At 45.6% G+C, this 23,302-nt stretch overlaps 1 protein-coding gene across 1 annotated transcript; it reads right to left on the minus strand.

Moving 5' to 3' along the window:
- Positions 1-4,632: 4,632 nt before the first annotated feature.
- Positions 4,633-11,969, minus strand: GJA8 (gap junction protein alpha 8). The gene is made up of 2 exons (XM_017515229.2): positions 11,756-11,969; positions 4,633-6,629 (listed from the first exon to the last, which is right to left on the minus strand). Exon 2 carries the CDS (start codon positions 6,616-6,618, stop codon positions 5,323-5,325), a length of 1,296 nt encoding a protein of 431 aa, XP_017370718.1. The 5' UTR covers positions 6,619-6,629; positions 11,756-11,969; the 3' UTR covers positions 4,633-5,322.
- Positions 11,970-23,302: the final 11,333 nt, after the last annotated feature.

The raw sequence follows: 23,302 nt of genomic DNA on the forward strand, positions 1-23,302 counted from the left end.
CCTGTTAACCCTGGAGAGGGCTGGTGGTTAAACATTTACTAACATACCACCCTCACCCCCTGTACCCGACTCCCCTTGTTTTCTAGCCCTCAACTCCAAAGGAAAAATAACTAGAAACTGAGGCAGTCTCTTCACAGTCCAGTTCAGCTGACATATAAAAAGAAAAAACAAAGCTGGTGAAAAGTCAAGTTAATTTTATTTGTTTTATAACAGTCTAGCACATGACTACTAGCTCTGACACAAGGATGTGGAAGGTTGGAGAATACAGGACCACCATCCCAATTATGCGTCTCTCTTTTGGAGAGATTTCTTCAGGTCGTTTGTTATGAATGTGTTTCATAACAAACTGAGTCTTTACACTTTGTTTCATAGATGAAAAAATTGCAGAAAAAGGCCATGGGGCCATCTACTTTTCCCTTCGGGAAACCTTATGAATTCTTTTAGAATCTTCTTCTTTTGGGCGAACTTCCAGAAAGCAGTGGCACTGGCGACTCTGGGATGTCCCACTGAATCATGGTGACTGCTGCCAGAGCTGAATACCACCTTTTTCTTGGTTCTGGGAGCTGCAATATCTAGGTGAACTGTCTTTCATAAAAGTTTTTCTTTCCTCTTACCCAACTGTTGAACCTAGAACTTTGTTTCCTTTTTCTCCTCCCTTCCCCAAGCACATATTTAGTTATAATACAATAATTGCAAAAAGGGAAAGTCTCCCTGCCTATTTCGCTATCACTTCTAGGTACCCACTTACTAGTTTTACAGATTTTATTTACACTCAGAAGAGTTTATCTTGCAACCAGGCAAACAGTTCTCTTCTAAACTTTGCTAAGTTGGGTTGTGCAATCCTTTCCACATGGTATGCTTAGAGGGTAATTCGTGGTGAGGGAAAGGAGCGAAGAGGAAGCTGAGGAATGGGATGGGACATGCAGTTGAGGTGGTGTTTTCTTTCTTACTTAGCATGTGCCCAACGACCCTCCTCAGGAACTGGGAGGAGCAGTGATTGGTACCAGTCTCGCCACAGGCCTTCCGCATGGCCTGGACTGAGAGTTCCAGCATGCAGCTCTGTCAGTGTCCATGGAGTCCCTTTTGCCGAGAGTCAGAGACCCTCTCAGTGGCTGATGCTTCTCCACTTCTCCATATGTGATCTCCACTGGTGAGCTCTAGTAAGCCGAGTCCCTTCAGCACCCCTTTCAGCAACCAATTCTTGTGTGATTAAAGAGATTCTTTTTTTTTTTGTACCATAATTCTTAGGAATTCAAGACTACCTGTCGTCCCTCCAAATTTATTTTCCTTATTTTCCTTAGTTATTGACTCACTTTTGATCAGTATCTTAGTTAACAATCTATGCAGTATTTGAAAGTGATGACTGTCACTGCTTCAGTATACATTTTACAATATGGACTTACAAATTTTGATGATGCCTTCTTTTTTTTCCGTTTATTTCCAAATTAGTAGGTTTTTAAAAAGATCTATAACATCTTGTGAAGGAGGGGCAGAACTTATCCTCAATTAACATAGAGAAAACTGTCACATAGAGCAGGTAAGCGGCATCTTGGCATACCCAGAGTCAGGAAGGGCAGTCAGCACCGTCCCCAGGTCACACAAAACTTCAGGAATATCTGTCCAATGCTGTACTGGCTGCTTCCCCTGTGTGGCAGGGGACAAAGACATGATGAAAAGCAGACTGGCTTTTTTACAATGCCCAAAACACTAGGCCAGGGTTTACACAGCCAGGCTCTAAACTTTCTAACTGAACTTTGAGCACCTCCAACCTTCTTGGTCACAGATCTTCCCTGATGGCAGTGTTAGAACTGCTATCAAGTGATTAGTCCCTTTCCTCTGGAGGGAGCTGTACTCCTGATGTCCCACTGTCTAATGTATCTTTTTATTGGTAGGTCCATGTGCCCTAGGGTTTTTATCTAATAAGGGACCAACTAGGAGTAGAAACTAAATCTGGACATAATGAAGCCCATGGGGATTATAATCCCAAGTCAGTCATAATTATTTGCCTCAAAGCAGATGCTGAGGGGTGCAGCTGCCTAGAGCAAGGACCACCACAGACATGCAGCCGCTTCTGAATGAAACTGGCTGCAGTCACGTGGCAGCTTCAGACGGGGCATCTTTCTCAGCAGATGAAAGTAATTGGCAATCTGTCTCCAGTCATTTCTTAAGGTCAATGAGCCTCAGGTTCCTACTAAACATACGGGGTTAAGATTCTGTTTGGAATCTCTTCTGAGAAAACTGATCTCTGGAGTGTTTGCTTCACACTGAAAAATTCTCACCAGGTAACTACGAGGCAGGTTGGGGGCACAGATGGAAACCATCCACCTCCCCTTCTTCCCAGTCTCACTGCTGTTGGCCCTCTCAGGGAGTGGTAGCTCTCAGCAGGCTTCATGCTTGGCAGCCAACTCAACCTTTATGACACCCCTGGACGTAGGAAGGTGACAAATGCCAGCTCTAGTTCGTAGGCAGAAAACTGAAGTACAGAGAGCTCAAGGCACAGTAATGATACAGCCTACTAAATGGAAGAAATAGAAACAAAATCTCAGCCCCTTGATGGCTGTGTCTGTTTCTTCCTAAATAGCCTTCTCCTTTTATTGGGAAGACTAAGGGAAACTGTGGGGACAGGGTGGGTACGTGCATTGAAGCGGGATGCTGCTTCAACTGAGGAAAGACACTCACACACACACTTATGTCCCAGCTGAGATGAGGAGGCCAGCAGCCCTGTTTCTACAACTGGTATGAAACGGCAGTTTTACTTAGAACAGGATATCAGTTTTCTTTTTCTTTTCTTTTTTGTATTAGGCTCTAGTTGAGATAGACACTTTATTCTGGTAATGATCAAGCTATTCATAAGGCTCTTTTTAATTGGGTCTTCAAGAACAAAACTATAGGAACAGTAGTGCAGCTGTTAGGGTCAAGGGTGCTCGCTCTGGTTCTCAGGCCTGGGATCTTATTAATTCTCTCACCATAGAGGAGAAGGTCTGTGTGGAATAACGTTGCCTACAGGGGGTACGATCAAGGAGTAGTCAGAAAGCCATGTGTCTACAAGATAAATATACCTCTTCTCTTCAACATGCCTCCACTGAAGGTTTGTCACTTTGAGTTACACAGGTAAAAGATATACTTTAGTCTTTCTCTTTTAAATGCAATTTTCCCCAGGAGTAGTTACCAAACAATCAAACCTGAAAATGAGTTCAATTTTTAGACTACTTTGCTTTAGAATGGGTCACCAAGAAATGGAAATTTTGTCAAGGGGAAGGAATAGTTTTGGAGAAATCCTGCTTTGGAAACGTATATTTTGAATGAATATCTTAAAAGGAAGGTAGTAACCAGAGGGCAGCAAAGGGGATTGGTATGCTTTGAGATGGTGCTCATTGGGATTGGGAAGATACAACAAAGGCCGTTTTTCTAAGCTCCTCTTTTGGGTCACTTGCTGGCCTCCTGTCCAGGTCCCTGCCATGTCAACTTGGTTTCTATAACTCCTGCACTGTCTTTGGCACTGCAGCCCATGAAGCATAGTGTTGGTTTAGATGAACCATCTTAGTTTTCTCTTCCTGCTCTGGTAATTGATTGGCTGAGGGTAAAATTGCTCCCGGTGTGAAATATGTACTTGTATGTGAGGCTTTCCCCTGACTAGACTCTGTGTTTGAGGAGGGTGAGTTGTGGGAATACGAGGACAGGAGCCCTTCAAGATTTTTCTTGTTCCCTTTAGCCTCTGTGTCCTTTCTAGGGATGAGGCTTGGCCTGGGACCCCACTTTGGGATCCTGGCCGTGTGAGCACTCACTTTGTGTGAGGCTCCCTCTGATGCCACTCTGATGTCCCTTTTGGTACATGTCTTGTGCCTGCACAAGGCCTGAGAGCTGCCTCTTCCTAGGACAGGCCTGTGAGCAGGTGTCCTTCCGCTCAAAACTGGGTTTGCTTCTAGTCCCTGATGAAAAGAGGTATAGAATTTAGGCTGAGCACTGATGCTGCAAGAGGGGAATAAAGAAAGGATCTTTGCTTCAAGGAAAAAAACTGCAACCAGTCCTCAAAGCCTTTTGATTTCACAGGGAGAGTTTCGGCATCTTGCTCTCTTTCTCTGATGATACCCAGGGCAGAATTCCCACCAATACAAAGCATATCATTGCTTCAGAACCCAGGGGCTATAATGACCCAAAAGAATGGTAAGTGAGAACTCTGGATATCTCCTGGACTGATGATTTAAACCAAACACTCCAAAGTAGTGAACAAGGTTTGGGAGCCACAGAAACAAGCTGAGACCATAAATAAGAAGACCGATTCCATAAGAAAGCTGGGCTAATTAGCATAAGACGATATTGCAAATTGGTGCCTCACAGGTTAAATTTGGCCTGCACATATTTCATTTGGTCCACATGTTGTATATAAAATTTAGTTGCCAACATTAACAATTTCAAAAATTTCAATTAAAATTTAGATTTCATGGGCCAGGCAGGGTGGTGTACACCTGTAATCCAGCATTATGGGAGGCTGAGCCCAGGAGTTTGAGACCATCCTAGGCAACATGGTGAAACCCCATCTCTACGAAAATTAGCCAGGTGTGGTGGTGTGCACCTATAGTCCCAGCTACTTGGAGGCTAAGGTGAGAGGCTCACATGAGCCTGGGAGGTTGACACTGCAGTGAGCTGAGACTGTGCCACTGCACTCCAGCCTGGGCAACAGAGAGCCTGTCTTAAAAAATATATATATTGGATTTCTGGCTTCCCTTGAGAAATCGGAAAGACCAGGTAACACTTCATGGTACTTATTGCCTGAAAATGAGCAACTTCTCCTGCTTTCCAGCTTTCACAGCCCCATTCTCTCCCTTGCATTAGAACAGGGCCACCTTGTATCTTTCGTTCGTTACCTGTCTGTATTCTGCAGACTTTTGAGCTGGGATCCCCAAAATAGGGTCATATGATATCTGCTTCAGAAATGCTGGGATGATAGATTCTGGCTGAGTTAGTGAGCTTGAGACAAGACTGGTAAAAGGCCATGAGGCAACCCCAATTCTGATGTAAGGGTTTCTATGGAGAAATGGGCATGAAAGAAGAGTCCCCCACAGCTGTTGGGGTTGGAGGAAGGGGGCAGTCCTATGAGACTGGGAACTTTAGTGGTCCATGGGTTTATCTTGGTAGCCCTTATGCTGGATGTGGGAAAGGCTGTTTCCTAGTTGCGTGGCATACACCGCCCTGCTGCACTGCCTGTCCAATCAGGGGCGAATGCAGGAAGCAGAAGACTCAGATCGTGTTGGCACCTTTTCCTTTCATCTTGCCTTATGTAAGCCTGGGCGTTTTTTTTTTTTTTTTTCCTTTGGCGTCACTTCATACAGTTAGATCGTCTGACCTGGCTCGGCTGCTGGCTTTGCTCAGCCTGCTCAGGGGTCTGGCATCATCTGTCGTCAGCTCTGGACAGAGCGAAGTCGTCTTCTCAGCTGGCAGCCCTTGCTTTGCCACCTCCGACTGCAGCTCTTCTTTTTCACCCTCCTTCCCCACTCCGGGGGTCTCTACTTTCTCCCCCTCTGGCACTGCCACCTTCTCCTGCCCCTCTGTGGTCACCCTCTCTGCTTCCTGCTTCTCTTCCACTTCGGGTTCGGCTCCCTCCTCTGCAGGCGGCCCCTCGCCCTCCACTTCCTGCACCCCCACCTGAGCGTAGGAAGGCAGAGTCTCTTGGTAGCCCCGGGACAAGTCACCCAGGGGTGCCGTGCTGATCTTCTCCTCGAACTGATTGAAAGGCTTGGCAGAGACTGGGCTGGTCTCCACCATCCCAACCTCGGTCAAGGGGAAATAGTGGGAAACGATTTTCTCTTCTTCTAGAAGCTGATAGCCCTTGGCTTTCTGGATGGAGGAGACAGCAATGGAGTGGAGGGATTTCTCAGGAATCTCTCCCAGGGGCGGCTCTACGGGCCTCTTGAAGGCAGCCCGGATCCCCTTCAGGCCCAAGTGGCCCAACTCCATCACGTTGAGGAAGAGGGACACGGAGGCCACAGACAGCATGAACAGGATGAAGATGGTTTTCTCCGTGGGCCGGGACACAAAGCAGTCCACCACGTTGGGGCAGGGCCAGCGGCTGCAGCGATACAGAGGCAGGATGCGGAACCCGTACAGGAAGTAGTGGCCCACGACGAAGCCCACTTCGAAGAGGGTCTTGAAGATGATGTGGCAGATGTAGGTCCTCAGTAGGGTCCCCTCCAGCCGGAACTTCTTGGCACCTTTGCCGCCGCCGCCCTGGTCCGCGCCCAGCGGCCCCCGCTCGCCGCCAGTCCCCGCCTGCGGGCCCAGCTGCTCCGCCTCGCGGCCCCTGCGCTTCTCCTCCATGCGCACGTGGTGCACCGCGTGGCCCAAGTACATCAGGGACGGGGTGGACACGAAGATGATCTGCAGCACCCACAGGCGGATGTGGGAGATGGGGAACGCCTCGTCGTAGCAGACGTTCTCGCAGCCAGGCTGTTGGGTGTTGCACACGAAGTCGGACTGCTCGTCGCCCCACACGAACTCCGCGGCCGTGCCGAGGATGAGGATCCGGAAGATGAACAGCACGGTGAGCCACACTCTGCCGATGACGGTGGAGTGCTCGTTCACCTCCTCCAGGATGTGCCCCAGTAAGCTCCAGTCGCCCATCTCTCACCCACCTGGAGAGATGAGGGAGAAGACAGAAGCTGAGTGGCCGCAACGCAACTCCGAGTAAGCGTCTCTTTGCTAACTGGGTACCCCTCCTTTCCAAGTTGCGGAACCCTCAACGTGTAAACAGCGTCTATTCAGTGCTTCCTCGGTGCAGACTACGACTAGGGACCAAAGGAGGCCCCAAAGAATCTGCTTCCAATCGCTTCCTCCTCTGTAAAATGGGCTTAATAACAATACCTATTCTCATTCACTTCACAAATGGTCTGAAAGCATCGATGAGGCAATATCTGTATAATTCCTTAAACTTCACCAAAAATAAGGGTTCATTGTTGACCATAAATAGAAACCCTTGGTTACATGGATTTAAATCAAGACTGCATACTGCTCTAAGTTTCATGAGACATAATGCTGAAAAATTACCTGATACTCTGGGTGTCTGGGCTCCCAACAAAATTCTTGTATGTATGAAATTGTCTGTGGCCATCTTATGTTTGACTGTGTCAAAATATATAATGATCAGATGTTTGAAGGGAAGTGGAAGGGGATTAGCATTTATTGAATACCAACTTCGGGATAGAACTTTGACATTATGTTATTTCATTTAACTTGACCCTGCTAGACTGTAATTTCCATGAGGGTAGGAGCCACGCCTATACTGTTTACTGCTATTTACTCAATGCCTGACACACAGCCCAGCACACAGTGAGAACTCGGTAAGTATTTGTTAACTAACTTAATTCCAACAAATAAGAAAACTGAAGGCTAGGCATGGTGGCTCATGCCTGTAATCCTAGAACTTTGGGAGGCCGAGGCAGGAGAATCACTTGAGCCCAGGAATTCAAGACTAGCCTGGGCCACACAGTGAGACCCCATCTCTACAAAATAACTTTAAAAAATCAGTTGGGCTTGGTGGTGCATGCCTGTGTTCCCAGCTACTTGGGAGGCTGAGGCAGGAGGATTGCTTGAGCATGGGAGGTCAAGGTTGCAGTGAGCCCTGATTTGTTCCACTATGCTTCATCCTGGGTGACAGAGCAAGACCCTGTCTCAAAGGAAAAAAAAAAAGAAAACAGAAATCTGAGGCGCAGAGAGGCTAAATATATTGTCCATGGTTAGACAGCTAAATAGCAGCAGTTCTGTTTGTTTGATCACAAAGGCTGGGTTCTTCCTACTATAGCACTGAGATAAACTGCTTGCAATCAGAGCTTCACAATTCTTTGACTTCTGTGCTCTTAATTTATGTTTCCTCTTCTTTAGGTTGAAATCTGGAAACCCTTATTAATAGCTTTACACACTGAGAGCAGTTTATTTTTATTATTACTGTTTTAAATCCAAAGAACAGAGAGAATGCTTTGGGAAGGAATCATGTCACAAGATGAGGAAGGTCTTCTAGGACACTTTTAGTGTCCTACAGAAGGAAAATGTTTCAGGGCCTGTAACATATGGTTGTTTTAATAGAGTTAAAATTTGGTCTATAGAAAAAATATCATTAAACATGATAATATATAATGCCTCTAGCACAGCAATGGCTAATGGAAATGGCATTGAACTGACAAGGGGCTGTTTGCAACTGGGTCATTCATCCAGTGCAAACCTGTAACCTAGGAAGGATGATGAGCAAAACTTCCACCTCATTGGAGAACAGTTGTTCCTCCAGCTTGAACATCTCTAGAGTTGAAAGTTTACCATCACTGCCCTCAGACCAAGTCAAGAGCCCATGTCAGAAGATCCTGTTCTGGGATTCTTCTAGCCATGCACCACACTATAGGACTAGGAGCCCATGGGGCTAAAAGGTTATGCCTACTATTTTTTAATCACAGTGATATTTGTTAAGCACAAAAGCCTATTTCCAACTTGTGATTTGGAGTCTGGCCAGACAAAACCTGGTGGCAGGATGCTAATTGCGGGCATCTGCAATGTCCAGCAGCCTGTGCTGTCAGGGCACGCACAATAGCTGCTTCTTATCAGAGAGCAGAGGGTGCTCCTCCTCTTGGGGCCCCATAAACTCCCAATCAAGCAGGGTATCCGACAGCAGCTTCTCCTCTTCTGAAAAGGTGACAGCAGCTGTGGCATCCCCAGTCGTGAGTGTGGCACTGGGAAGAGTTCCTTGTAGAAATAGGTAATGGAGTGTGGGAGGGAACCAGCAGCTCGGAATCAGAACCAGCGACTCACAATCCCAGCCACATGTATTTGTTTTTAACTCTTCAGACTCTAGTGACGTCTAGTACTTGCCCCGGTAAGAGTGGCAGCCATTCCCACTGCCTTTTGGAAAACAGGTGGAAAACATGACAGTCAGGTTAGCAGCCCAGGCATAAAGCTCACCCTGGTGGCAGAACCAGGAAAAAGTTATTTTTTTAATCAAATAGTTTATTCTAAAATTTATGTTAAAACAGCAATTTGAATAACTTTACTTCTAAAAGATCAAATCTGGCTTTAATGTGCTCTAAACCTAATATATCTTACTATCTTACTAGTATCTCACTTAATCGTAACTATCTAGCTAATACCCTCACTGATAGATCGGTTTCGACAGCCTTACTTGTATTGTACCATATTAGTCGTTTTGAGTTTCTATGTATATTTCACTCACATACCCACATGAATGTGTGTGATGAGCACATTCTCTCAGCCCTATATGTTAACCAATCTTCTTTCCCCCCCTTTAGTATCAAAAGCTTTTGGAGGACAGGAACGATTTTGGCTTCGTTTTTGTGAACCATCACAGCACAGAACAAAACCCTGTGCAGAGTGGGAACTCCATAGACATCAGTGCCTGGGACTGACTGATAGTAATCCTCTGAAATCTGAAATTCTCAATCCCTGACTTCACGTAGTATGAGTGCTAGAGACCAAGGAACTTCAGTTCTCTTGCTGCAGGTAACGCAGGGAGATTAAACAAATGCAAAAAAAATGGTAAATAATGAAAAGAATAGTAAATTGATCCCAACCAGCTGTTTTGAGACTCAAAACTGCATATTTTATATAAGATCAAAGATATAAACTGGAAGGCCAACAATTCTTTCACGAGTGTCATGATACATGTTCAAGACATAAGAAGCCGCTCTGGACCACCTATTAGTAATTTTGAAGCCAAAGCCAAATAAGCCGGTGTCTTTCTATACTCAGCTGCCATGCTAAGATTGTATTTTTCAAAAATGTCTAGGTACAAAGTTTCTTGTTATAACTGAAGGAGAGAAACTGTAATTTAGGACATAATCTTTACAATGCCACGATGTTTAAACAGGCCTACTGTGCTGTTAAGGAGAGACACCTTAGAGGCGCACAGGGAAATGCTTTGGTTTCCTGACTTCTAACAATGAAAATTTAAAGGAAGTCAGATCAGAGAAGCAAAGTGTTCTATGGGAGCAGGGAGACATCTGAACCAAAGGAAGAGTATTTCTCTTCTCTTTTTCAGGGAGAATTCTCTGTTTTATTTTGCTTGTGAAAGTTTAGTGAACAGACCTGTTACAGATGGAAAATACATGGAATTCAAGCCTCCAGTCCCAGGGTATCCATATATGGCCAGGAACATCCCGCCAGAAAATTATGGCTAGAGGTAATGATTAAAATAACAGCTTATGTTTGGGTATCCTTAATGTATTTGTAAGTGATACAGTTTCACATATTTATTTCAGTCCTCATAACAAGCTGTGAACTGGGCCAGTGGTTCTCAGACTTAGATTTCACAGACTAGTATAATAACAACAAACTAGCGTGACTAGCATAAGGATACCAACTCCTTATTTTGCCAAGCAAGGACAGAAAAATATGAATTATTGGCCGGGTGTGGTGGCTCATGCCTGTAATTACAGCACTATGGGAGGCTGAGGCGGGCGGATCACTTAAGGTCAGGAGTTCAACACCAACCTGGCCAACATGATGAAACCCTGTCTCTATTAAAATATAAAAATTAGCTGGGTATGGTGGCAGGCAGCTGTAATCCCAGCTACTCGGGAGGCTGAGGCAGGAGAATTCCTTGAGCCCGAGAGGCGGAGGTTGCAGTGAGCTGAGATTATGCCATTGCACTCCGGCCTGGGCGACACAGCAAGACTCTGTCTCAAAAAAAAAAAGTTATTGAATCACTAACTGTAATTACAGTATGTTTTATAATCATTTCATAAAAGGGGATTTTAACACTATAAAACTAGAGAGGACATAATTTCAGAATAAAAGACAAGCCCTCAAATTGAACACACTTAAGTTGGTGAAACATTGCTAATTTCTTCATTGTCACATTTTGGTCACAGGCCAGACCACAGGTCACATCTTGGGCTAGAACTGACAGACTTCAGATGGATGTTTGAGAACCAGTGAACTTGGCATTATCAATCCCCATTACCAGACAGAAAGACAGGCTGGGGGGTTAAATGAGTCTCCCAAGGTGGGGCTTAGCTAGTGAGGGCAGAGCCAGGATATGAGTTCTGATCTGCTGGCTGTAAGTCCATTATAGCATAGCCCTCCTCTGGCTTTGAAGAGGCGGAGTAACACATATACACCCATTAATAAGTTCTCCAAAGCATTCAGTGGCCACTTACCACTCCGGTTCGCAACCAAGTGCAAATGTGCCTCTCTTCTTGTTTCTAGAACAGCCACTAGCCAGCAGTTCTCATAGACAACAGAACCTGCTCCTAGGAAGAGTTTTAGGGTCCTTAGCCAGATCCATTCCTGTGCTCCATTAAATGCTCCAACATGGAAAATGCTGAGCACGAAACCTCTGCTACCCCCACAGCATTCAATAATTATGACTATGATTCCTATTGCAGAATTTGAGTGCAAATATCATAAATATCAAACACTTGGTTTAGGTCCCTCCGGATTCCTGTACACATGTTAATTCATTCTGAAAAATGAAAAGAGCTTAGGAAGTCAAATTGTAGTTTGAGTTTGGAGATCCCTGTTTCCCCATCCTCCAATTATTCCAGCATTCCTCTCCCTTCCAAACCTCTGCCAACCATTAGATCAACTTGAAAAGGGTTTTCAGAGTTGAACTGTGTAAGTCCAGCCATCCCAGCCCAAGACTGAATCTTATTGGCAACTTTTCCCCTTTTGAAGAAGCCTGTATATGGTCCTTAGATTAGGCTGAGAAAGAAGAATTGGGGGGAAGATTACAAACTAATACGACCCAAGGAAAACTTGCCAATACGGGGAGCGTCCCACGGAGAAATATGTGCTGTCTTTCTCTCTTGGCGCTCAGCAGCAAAATGGCAACTTTCGTCTCTTTCCTTTGCCGCCTAAAAGCCCACCTCCCACTTCTCTACCCCGCCCCTACTGTGCTGCACGACTGAGCAGATATGACTGGATTGGCCCTGATGGGTAGGTTTTACTGTCCAGCAATATTTTAAGCTCCCAGCCAGACAGCTTTTATGAAGGGAGGGATGTTTGGGAAACAATGGGAGTGAGAGAATGGGAGAGCTGCATTGGGCACTGAGCGGGGAGGATGGGAAAAGCTGATGGGTGAAAGCTTAGACGGGGCTTCTGCGCCTCCAGAAGTTTCTTTTAGAAGCAGACTGGGCCTGTACATCAGGAAACCTTTGGCTTCCCTCCAGAGGGCATGAGCCTAGGAGCATTTTCCCAAGCCTTATCATCAGCTTGGAGGATCTCGGTGACGTAGGGACAGTGAGTAGTCACCTGCGTGCATCCCTCTGCCCTGAGTCAGACGGAAGGAGGGTGGTTGGTCTTTTTTCAAGGACCATATTTCATCCGCTATTGGTGGTTTGCTCTTGTCTCTCAAAGCTTTCAGCTGTAGAATTGTGGATATTAGAGGCTGGAAAGGGTAGTGGGGGAAGGAAGGATGGGGAGCATGTTGTTAATAGACACAACAGCACAGCTAGTTGGGAGAATGGGTTCTGGTGGTCTGCAGTGCTATAGGGTGAATATGGTTAGCTATAATATATTTATTTTTTGAGACAGAGTTTTGCTTGTCACCCAGGCTGCAGTGCAATGGCACGACCTCAGCTCACTGCAAGCTCCACCTCCAAGGTTCAAGTGATTCTCCTGCCTCAGCCTACCAAGTAGCTGGGATTATAGGCACCCACCGCCATACCCAGCTAATTTTTTTTTGTATTTTTAGTAGAGATGGGGTGTCACCATGTTGGCCAGGCTGGGCTCGAACTCCTGACCTCAGGTGATCAGGCCTTGGCCTCCCAAAGTGCTGGGATTACAGGCGTGAGCCACTGTACCCGGCCATTAACTATTTTATTATATATTCTCAAAAAGCTAGAGGAGAGGATTTTGATTGTTCCCAACACAAATGATAAATGTTAGAGATGCTGTTTATGCTAACTATCCTGATTTGATCATGACACATTGTATCCATGTATGTCACTATCACTCTGTATCACATAAACATGTACAATTATTATATGTCAACTAAAAATAAAGGAAAAAAGCTTTCTGAAAAGATCAAAACAATAAAAAAGAAAAATAAACCTTCAGCAGAGTTGCCTCGTTCTTTGAAAGGAGCCTTAACACTCCAAAGAATTCTGGTGTCATTTGTCAAAGTGACAGCATTTCTCGCCATGTTTCACTCATAATTACAAATACTTTCGAGCGGCGGAAGTTCAATCATCAACGTCAGCTAACATTTTTAGATTTAGTGCCTTCATCTGTTAAATGGGAATATGATGTTTTTGCTCACAAAGCGGCTCTTAGATTAAATTCTAATGTGGCTTAATGAGGAACGATGCTTGGGAAGCCAGCTTGGAGGACACGGACACATGCTCTCTGAGGCCCACTCCCTTCCCATCATCTGGGACTGACTATCGTTAGTATAAAAAATGGTGATTTTTAACTGCATTTTCCAAACCATAAATGGGGAATTTTATCCTACAAGTTTATTTGTGAAAACAGTGAAGCAAAAATAGTTGAAACTGAGTTTTATGAAATCTGCAATGTATGATTACTAAGTTGAAGATAACTTTGAAGGTAAACTAGATAAAAACAATCTGAGCACTTAATTTACCCCCACCCCTTTCTCCTGTCCTTTCTGGTGTCATGGACATATTGCATTTAATGGGGGTAGTTTGAAGGAGGATGGTACCCATGTTGTGTGAGTCCCAGTTCCATTTTAAATAAAATGGTCACTAGCCCACAATCTCATTTACTTTAGATGTCTGATTTCTTTTGAACTCCCAAGTTCAAGGGCCCACACTGACTGGACAGTGCTTTCTAGCAAATCCTTCACTTAAAAACAGATGGTCAAGGCTGATCCCTGCAATATTAATGAGGCAAGAAGTCAGAGGATGAAGGGAAGAGATCCAATCATTCGTTCTTTGAAAATATCTAGTACATGTTGATTCTTGAAGCTTGCGCCCTCCCCGAGATACTCCTGTGAAGAGAAGAGAATCTGCAAAGCTTCTCTTCAAAATGAGGTTCACCCTATCCAAGGCTTCCCAGTCCAAGTTGGCTAATGTGGTGGGTGGTGTCATCACTCATCATTATTTCGTGAGAGATGGCTGTAGAGGATGCATTTGAATCCAGAAAAATGGGGCTGTCAGCAAGGCTCTGAACCAGTTACGGTATCTCCCATTTAGACAAATCCAGCTTTTCAATTTAGCACTTTCTTTGTTTACTTGCTATGTAAACATAGAAGATGCTCCTCTACTCACAGTATCCAAGTGATTGGGTTATCTTTGTTGTCCGTTCCTCTGTTTGCAGCTGGAAAGTTCTTGAAAATAGAAACACTCAATCACGTATATCTTGGGGAAAGTTTTGAAAGACATGGGGAAAGAGGCTCATCTTAGCTGCCATTGAGAGAAGAGCTGTCTATTTCTACCAGGAATCACTAGCTCAGGTCTTTCAGAGGGATTTCTTCCCAGGTGTCCCTATTACATTATTTGACGTAAATAAATAAATGTCTAGAGCAGGAGACATAACCACATTCAAATGTAAATTACACTTTTATATTCTGTAATCATATAGATTATTAGTTTATTGACATTTTGGATAATCTAATGGTAGCATTCTCCTACCAGGGATCTTTCCTTCCTTTCTCCCCTCCTTTCTCTCCCCTTTCCTTCTTTCTCTTTCTTTCTTCTTTCTTCCTTTCTCCTTCCTTCTTTCCTTCCTTCCTTCCTTTCCTTCTTTCTTTCTCCTTCCTTCCTTCCTTCTTTCTTTCTTTCCTTCTTTCTTTCTTTCCTTTCTCTCTCTCTCTCTCTCTCTCTCTCTCTCTCTCTCTCTTTCATTCTTTTTTGAGACAAAGTCTTGCTTTGTCACCCAGGCTGGAGTACAGTGACCTGATATTGGCTCACTGCAATGTCTACCTCTGGGCTCACGCAATCCTCCTGCCCCAGCTCCCTGAGTAGCTGGAACTACAGGCGCATGCCACCATGCCCAGCTAATTTTTGTATTTTTTGTAGAGATGGGGTTTTGCAATATTGACCAGGCTGGTTTCAAATTCCTGAGCTCAAGCCATCTGCCCGCCTGTGCCTCCCAAAGTGCTGGGACTATGGGCATGAGCCACTGCACCTGGCCCAGAGTGCATTAAGCAATGAGACAGTTCTCTGCGGAAAGCCAGTGGAATTTGCCATTGGAAGACCTGGCTTTGAGTGTGGTTCTTCTGCTTCCTTTGTGTGGCAGTTTGTTCAGCGTCTCTGAGCCTCAGTTTTCTCGTATGTGAAATAGAGATAATAATCGCTGCCTTTCTTGCTTTGTGAGAACGGATGATGGCTGCTAATCTAACCTATGTGATGCCTGTTCCCCTGTTGTTTATATTTGCGATGAGCTAAGTATGGCTGTGTCCTGTGCCCCAGGGTCATGGGTTGGTTCATTTCTAAGTACATTTTGACCAAGGTTACACACTCCCCCACTTCCACAGGGAAAATGTCAGAACTGGGAAGGACTGGAGGAGATCATGGTCCCAGTCCTTATTTTATAGATGAGGAAACTAAGGCTCGAGTGGAAATGACACCCTAAGGTTGTGGCATAGCTCTCAAGCCCACGTGCTTCCCCTGATTCTGGGTGCCTCCAGGTACGGGGCATGGACTCTATATGCAGAGAGGCTCTTTAGGGAGAACTAGGTGAGCTCTGGCTGAAGGAGAAGGGCAGAAAGATTTATGGGGCCCGAGAGGACCATCCTGAGTCAATCCCTGTGGTCACTGGAATTGGGAGATGTAGAATCTCTCCCTTCTAGTTACTGGGAAGTGCCAGGGGAGTGAGTCTCTGAAAACAACACCGGACTGGGGCTGTGGGAGAATCAGGTCACTTCTCTGATTGCTTCAAGCCCAGCTCTGACTTAGTGGGCAGTGTTTAGAGATCCATCCAACAAGTATTTGTTGAGCTCCCACCCTCTGAGGTATGTGGGACACCTTGGCAAGACAGAGATTCCTAGTGGGGAGGTGGAGAATGGGCATCAAACCCAATGAATGAGTGAATTATACGGAACATTCGAAGGCGGTAAGTCCCACCAGAAATGAGAACATTCGGCCGGGTGAGGGGGATTGGGATTGCTGGTGGAGGGAGGGGGTGGTCAGAGAGACCTCACTGAGGTGAGATTTGAGCAGACTTCCAAGAGGGTGAGAGAGGGAAGTGTGAGGGAATGGGGGTGAAGACTTGGAGAAGCAAGGAGGCCAGAGGGGCTGCGGTAGAGTGGGCAAGGACAGACGTAATTGGGAAATGAAATTTCCGTCTGCTGGTTGTTCATCCATGTATTGTTTGTTCACCTGCGTGTCTTCAAAACCCCAACACCAGCAAGAAACCAGTTACTACCCGGGGCCCAATGTACAACTTTATCCTTTCTACCACAGGCTTTGCTGAGCAGCCACTGGGTGCCTGGCACCGTGCTGGGAGCACAAAGGTGAATGAAGCACGGTCCCCTATGTGAAGCTTAGCACATGGAGGGTGCAGAGAGGCCTCATGTATGCTGCTCCAAGAGAGGGTTTGGGGGAGAATCTGGTCCACCCCTCGCGCTGAATTCTGGGCCTAACCCTGGGCTGGGCGCCTCCATCTTGCGGGAAACTGAACAGCGAAGAGGTGAATGCCGGGCTCTGGGGTTAGATCGCCTCCGCTTCACCTCTAACTCGCCTGACCTTGCCTAAGTGACTTTCCCGGTCTCGGCCTCAGTTTTCTCTTGTAAAAAATGGTGAGCAGTGTCTGCCTCAAAGAGCTGCAGTGATTAAATAAAACAGTGCGTGTGAACCGGCGTCCAACTCTTGGCATAGTAAACACTTGGTGGATACTAACCGCTCTCGCCGTTATCAGGACGAAAGTTTGGACATTACCAGAGGGAGACCAAGGGTACTTTACTTCACCGGCGAGGGATCAGTACTTGCTTCTTTGGTCTGTTTGTGCCACCTGCAGAGGGCCAGGAGGCAGGACATGGCCCTCTCTTTTCCTCCTCCCTGGCTGGTTTGTTTGGGAACCAGAAATTCTTCTTCATCACGACCATTTGGCCGAGGTTCAAGGGCTCCCGTGCCCTGAGGGGCAAAGGGTGTGTTGGAGGGGGGAACTGGGGGGCCTTTCACTCGAGAGAGGATTCCAGCACAGACGAGTTGTCAGGGCAAGGCAGGGTTCTCTATTGACGGGAGCAGCTCATGCATGAGAGCAGATTGTGCCAATTCTATAGAGCACGACCCCTCGGCCCAGGCTTCTCCTGCTAACAAAGTTATCTTTCCCAATCTGCTTAGGCAGAAGGGGGATACGCTTCCTGTCCTTGTGCTGAGCACACACAGCGGGCAGGACCCAGGCCAGGGGCCAGGTCTGGCTCTTCGCATTCTCCCCAGTTTCTCCCCTCCCTTAACTAAAAGTATTGGGTTCGCTCCGCTGCCCCATCACCTTGGACGGAGTTAGCACAGGCTGCGGAGCTGGCCACTGGCCATGGGTAAGACCAGGGAGTGTCCTGGAAACCTTGATGTCTGGGAAGCTGCAGAGAGAAAGCCAGAGGAAGCATCTCCAACTAGGAGTAGGGAAAGAGTCCGCCGCAGCCTAAGATTCACCGGGGTGGGAGCAATTGCTGATGCTTTAAGTCTGAGGGTCTCAAAGTGTGTTTCCCCACACCAGCAGGATTGGCATCACCTGGGAACTTGTTAGGACTGTGTACTCCCAAGCCCTAACCCACACCTGCTGAATTGGAAACTCTGAGGGCAAGACCAGCAAGCTGGTTTCACGAGTCCCACAAGTGATTCTAATGCATGCTAAAATTTTAGAGCCACTGATCTGGGTAGCTGGAGCTACTGGAATTGTTCATCTTGGCCCTGATGCCCAGAGCTTTTGTATCACAACCCTCCCCGACAACACGCTATACTTCTTGACACTCCGCCACCAAGATAGGGCCCTAAAAACATTTCCTTGGATTTCTTTGGGTCCACCTAGAAAAAAAAATCCTTGTAAAGTGTTCACTACGGTCTTCTAGCTGCCATATGAGCCCAGCCTACATATACAATATCATAAATAAGGAAGGGAGAAAAAAATTTTGTACACACATGCTGTATGCATCAAAACTGAGGGGTAGGCACTTACACCTTTATTTCATGGAGATGCAGTGAGCTTAAATAATTAGCTCACGGTTGCAGAAAGAAAGGGGCAGGGCCAGGACTGGGACCAGATCTGCTTGACTCCAGAGCCCATGTTTGCTCTGGGCTGCCCATGTTGTCTCCTTTAATTATAAGATTCTGTTCTACAGAGCTGGCTTTTCAGAGCATCTGGGGTCTCTGGTCTTTGTGCTAATTAGTTAACATTTAGCATGTTAAAAAACTTTTTGTTCTGAAAAACCAACATTGCTGCAAATATTTTCTAAATAGACTAATTCACTTTGCACATATCCATATTTTTGAGAAAACTACAAATGTATGGCATGAATATCTGCACATTGAAAAAAAATTTTAACAATATAGGGGCATGTAGGGTAAAAAGTAAAGCCCTCTCCTTACCCATTCCCATCCTACCATCACTGTGACCAGGCTTAACAGTTTGATATGTCTTTCTTTTTTCTTTTTGAGATGGAGTTTCCCTCTTGCCTCCCAGGCTAGAGTGCAATGGTGCGATCTTGGCTCACTGCAACCTCTGCTTCCTAGGTTCAAGCGACTCTCTTGCCTTAGCCTCCTGAGTAGCTGGGATTACAGGTGCCTGCCACCACACCTGGCTAATTTTTATATTTTTAGTAGAGGTGGGGTTTTGCCATGTTGGCCAGCTGGTCTCGAACTCCTCTTCTCAGGTGATCCACTGCCTTGGCCTCCCAAAGTGCTGGGATTACAGGCATGAGCCGCTGCGCCTGCCCGGTATATGTGATCCTTTCTAGATCCTTTTCCTATGCATGTATGTATGTAAATGTCAATGAGATCAATACATTGCATATTATCATTGACTTGCTTTTTTCCCTTAATATATCTTAGTGATCTTCGCAGTGCATACAGATCAACCTCGTCCTTTCCATGTCTGTAATAGTATTCCATAGTAAGGATATCCTGTCCATTTATTTGGTCTGTTCTCTATTGGAGGACACTTAGATTGTTTGATTTTCTTTTTTTCCTATCACAATATTTTTTTAAGTAATAACATCCTTATGAATATATTTTGAGCACCTGTAGGAATATTTTAGGAGAGTGTATTTCTAGAGGTAGAAATGCTTGTTCAAAAGAAGTAACATTTCAAAGTCGATAGGTACTACTAATTGCTCTCAAACACACTGTACACTCATATAGCTGTCAAGGAAGCACTTCATTATGTATTCTTACCATCACTGGCTATTGTCCATCTTCACGTTTTTTACAATGGGATGGGCAGAAAGTATCGTGTTATTTTGATTTGTGTTTTTCTGATTACTAGAGAGATGGAGTGACTCCTCATGTTACTATTTGCCTTTCCTTTTTTCTGAATTGCCTACTCATATCCTTTGTCCATTTGGGTAGGGGGAGCAGTGGTTTTTTCCTTATTGGTGTATAAGCTCTTTTTATAGGCTGTGGTTATTATTCCCCTGCCACATATGTTGTAAAACTTTTTCCAAATCATCACGTGTCTTGCAGGTTTACTTTTAGTGTGTTTTGCTGTACAGAGAATTTATATTTTTATCTAATCAAATCTGCCATTTAAAAATGTATGGTTTCTTGACTTCGTGCCTGGCTTAGAAAGTCCTCCACATTTCATTAAAATTCAAGAAACCAGTTAGAAAAAAATCTACCAGATCTGCTTCTGTTTCAGTTCAGCATTTAAGCCTGGACGCTTAAAACACTGGATTATGAGAGCACTATGAATATTGCCGATTCTCCTACTAGTTTTTAGTCCTTTTTCTCTGCTGGTATTAAACATAATAATAAGGCAGTACAGTCATCCCGAAGTATCTATGGGGGATTGGCTCCAGGACCACCTGCAGATACCAAAATCCTGTAGTCTGCCCTCAGAAACCCACAGATATGAAAAGTGGGCTCTACTGTAATGCAGATTTCCAAAATCCCTGCATCTGTTTGGTTGCAGATGCAGAAGCCACCAATACGGAGGCAATACAGAAGGCAAATTGCATTGATTGAGCAACATCCACGTTTAAGTGGACCCGCACAGTTCAAACCCGTTTTGTTCGAGGGTCAGCTATATATACATATATATTTAATTTCACCATCTTGGTGCCTTTGGAGACAGATTTTATCATCACCGTTTGCAAGGGCCTCCTCTGATTTGCAAATCAGAAAGTAAAACCTGGGGATTATCTGTGACATATTGCTTCTCTATGTGTGTTTGTTTTGCTTTTTATGGTTCTGGATGTCTGATTTGTACTATATTCAGATATCGCTGGTGAGTGAGATAGGTGAGAGAGTGCAAGAATGTTATTATTATTATTTTTTTAAATTTGAACTTTTTTTTTTTTTTTTTTGGGGGGATGGAGTCTCACTCATCACCCAGGCTGGAGTGCAGTGGTGCAATCTTGGCTCACTGCAACCTCCTGGGTTCAAGCAATTCTTGTGCCTCAGTCTCCTGACTAGCTGGGATTACAGAAGTGCGCCACCACACCCAGCTAATTTTTGTACTTTTAGTAGACGTGGGGTTTTGCCGTATTGGCTGGCTTGGTCTTGAACTCGTGACCTCAGGTGATCTGCCCGCCTCAGCCTCTCAAAGTGCTGGGATTACAGACGTGAGCCACTGTGCCCAGCTCTGTTTTTTTTCTTTATAGGCATACTTTCTACCATTTTATGGAGAGAGAACTTTTTTTTTTCTTTTTGCCTTTGTTTTTATTTGGAAATTGCTCGTCTCTTTTAGGTATTGCTAAGGCTGTCATTACCCTTTCTTGGGCCTGTAACTTCTTCCTCAGAAGCAACACCGTAATTGCCACAGCCCGTCTGGACTGGTCCTCTTATAGGTACTTGGTCTCTTAAGTCTCAATGTATGTGAAAGACAGAACAATGGCCCGCAAAGAGGTCAGCATTGTAATCCCTGGAACCTGGGAATGTGCCATGTTACATGGCAAGGAGGAATTAAGGTTTCAGATGTGGATTTAAGGCTCCACTCAAACCACAATTCTCAGTTTTTCTTGACTCTAAGTGACGCTCTGTTCTACAGAAAGCAGCCACTCACTCTTTAGAAACATGCTTGCTGGGCATCTGATTGGCTTTAGGTTTACAGATTCCTATAATTTGCTTATTCTGGGTGGTAATTATTCTTCCTATAATTATTCTAGAATCGAATCTGCAACTGCGTTTTGGTTGCCATTCATGACAAAGAAATAGCTGTAGGCTGTCTCTGCCAGTTACTGTGAATTTCACAAAGGCTTTCCCGTTTCTTAATTCTTTACTACTTGGTTTCTTTTCAACTCAAGTGAATCTAATCAGAGTCTTTGGGACGAATCTCGACCTGGAAGCAGGAAAACCTCAGTGTCTGTAGCTTAATCTAGCTGGTCTCTCAGCCACCAAGGTCTTCTGTCTGTCCATCTTGTAAGTGGGGACAGTGCCAGTCTCACGTACATCAGCTGACATGGTTCCTAACACACAGGAGACCCAAAACAAATACTGTTTTCTGCCCCCCCTCGGTTTTATGGTCATAACGTTGGTATAATAATGAGACATATCTTGCCAAGGTGTTTTGAGGATTAAGTAAGGTAATACAGATTTTTAGAAGGAAATGCGACACAAAGGTCATCCTTCGGAAGCAAGCTCGTTTCCTTTCGGGGTCATGCTGCCCTCCTACCACTAGATGGCAAGATCAGCACAGCCCGCTGGCAAAAACGGCTCCGAAGTCTAGGTGGGGAAAGGGATCCTACTTTATTTTCTTCTCTCGGGATGAATGAAGTAAGTTTGGAAATAATTATCACAGATATGCTGAAGAAGTCTCCATTGTGGCTGCAAAACATTTATTACCATCGGAGATTTTCTTAGGCGGTAGACTGCCCTGAGGAATGGTTGGAAGTGAGGCCTGGAGACAGGAGTGGTCTCTGAAACGTTGTTTGATCATGCCCTTCCCATAGGTGCCTCTTTGATCGCATCCTTCCCAGACGTAAATCTCTCAGTGACTTGCTGTCACCTATGCAAGTATATATAAAATAAGTCACTCAGGGCCAGGTGCGGTGGCTCATGCCTGTAATCCTAGCACTCTGGGAGGCCGAGGCGGGCGGATCACTTGAGGTCAGAGCAAGATTCTGCCTAAAATTGATATATAGATCAATATCACTCAGGTTGAGAGTGAGAGGCCCCTCGTCCTGCCCCTGAGGCACCACAGTGGAGCCCTGGAGCTCCATGAGCCACATTGAAGAACCACTGCAGGATGAAGCTTGGGGCCTTTGGCATGGCATATAGACTGCCAATGACTCCAGCCCATCTCTTGCCAATCATAGCATTGCACTGGACTCTCGGCACCTACGATCTACTGAGCTCTTCAGGCACATCACCCTGATTCTTGCCTATCCAGTCCCCTCTCTTCTGAATCTCCTCTCCCTCTAATCGATTCATCCATTGAGGCTCAGTTTGGGCTTTAACTTCCCCAGGACTTCTTATTTGACCCTATCTAAGTTGTTTTCCAGTAGTTCACTTATGTGTCTGCATCCCTCACCAGTCCGTGAGATTTCTGAGGGCAGGGAAAGTCTCCTACTCACGTCTATTTTATAAAGGCCTGGCAGCCTGGCAAATAAAAGAACTCAAAGGGTTTTGATAAATGAATGAGTGATGAGTAGAGGGAAGGGCATTGGCCTGATGAGGTGGTAGGAGATGAAGAGGTAGGCATGGGAAAGGAAAATGAGTGTTTTGAATCTAGCAGTGGGGGAGTCCTTCCCACGCTGCGGGCTGAGCCCCTGGCAGGAGCCCGGGTGAGCCTTCTCCTCTCAAGCCCCAGTGGCAGCCCTCACAAGAGGTCACCAGGGGGCTGGGGAACTGGAACCCCTTCAGCCATAGAGCAGCTGTAAGAAAGGCACCAGCAATGCTGGGAGAGGGCGTCCTCGGGATGTGGGCAAAGGCTCAGGCGGTCCCAGAGAAACAGTGCAGGAGGATGACTGTTTGCCTGCCCAGGCTCCGGGGAAAGCAGGCTTGCTTCTAAGAATCATTTTGACTGTGATCTTCAAGGCCTCAGGTTGGAGGGTCTAGAGATGTCCGGGCTGTACTAAAGGCAAGTGTCCTACCTGGGATAACCTCTGCCAGAGGCCAGAGAGCAGAGGGTGGATCGCAACCTGAAGCTGGGAGGGAAACCACTTGAATTTTCTAAAAAATTGCTTCTTCATTTTCCTTTGAGCAGGTCCCCAGGTATCCAAACAATGCCTCTCCAGGCAGTCTGGCACGGC

This window comes from Cebus imitator, unplaced genomic scaffold, assembly GCF_001604975.1.
Source record: "Cebus imitator isolate Cc_AM_T3 unplaced genomic scaffold, Cebus_imitator-1.0 Scaffold543, whole genome shotgun sequence".
In the NCBI taxonomy this organism is placed as follows: Eukaryota; Metazoa; Chordata; class Mammalia; order Primates; family Cebidae; genus Cebus; species Cebus imitator.

Bases quoted from the DNA above. Each gene is read 5' to 3' on its own strand.
- GJA8 (XM_017515229.2), bottom strand. From the start codon at position 6,618: ATGGGCGACTGGAGCTTACTGGGGCACATCCTGGAGGAGGTGAACGAG.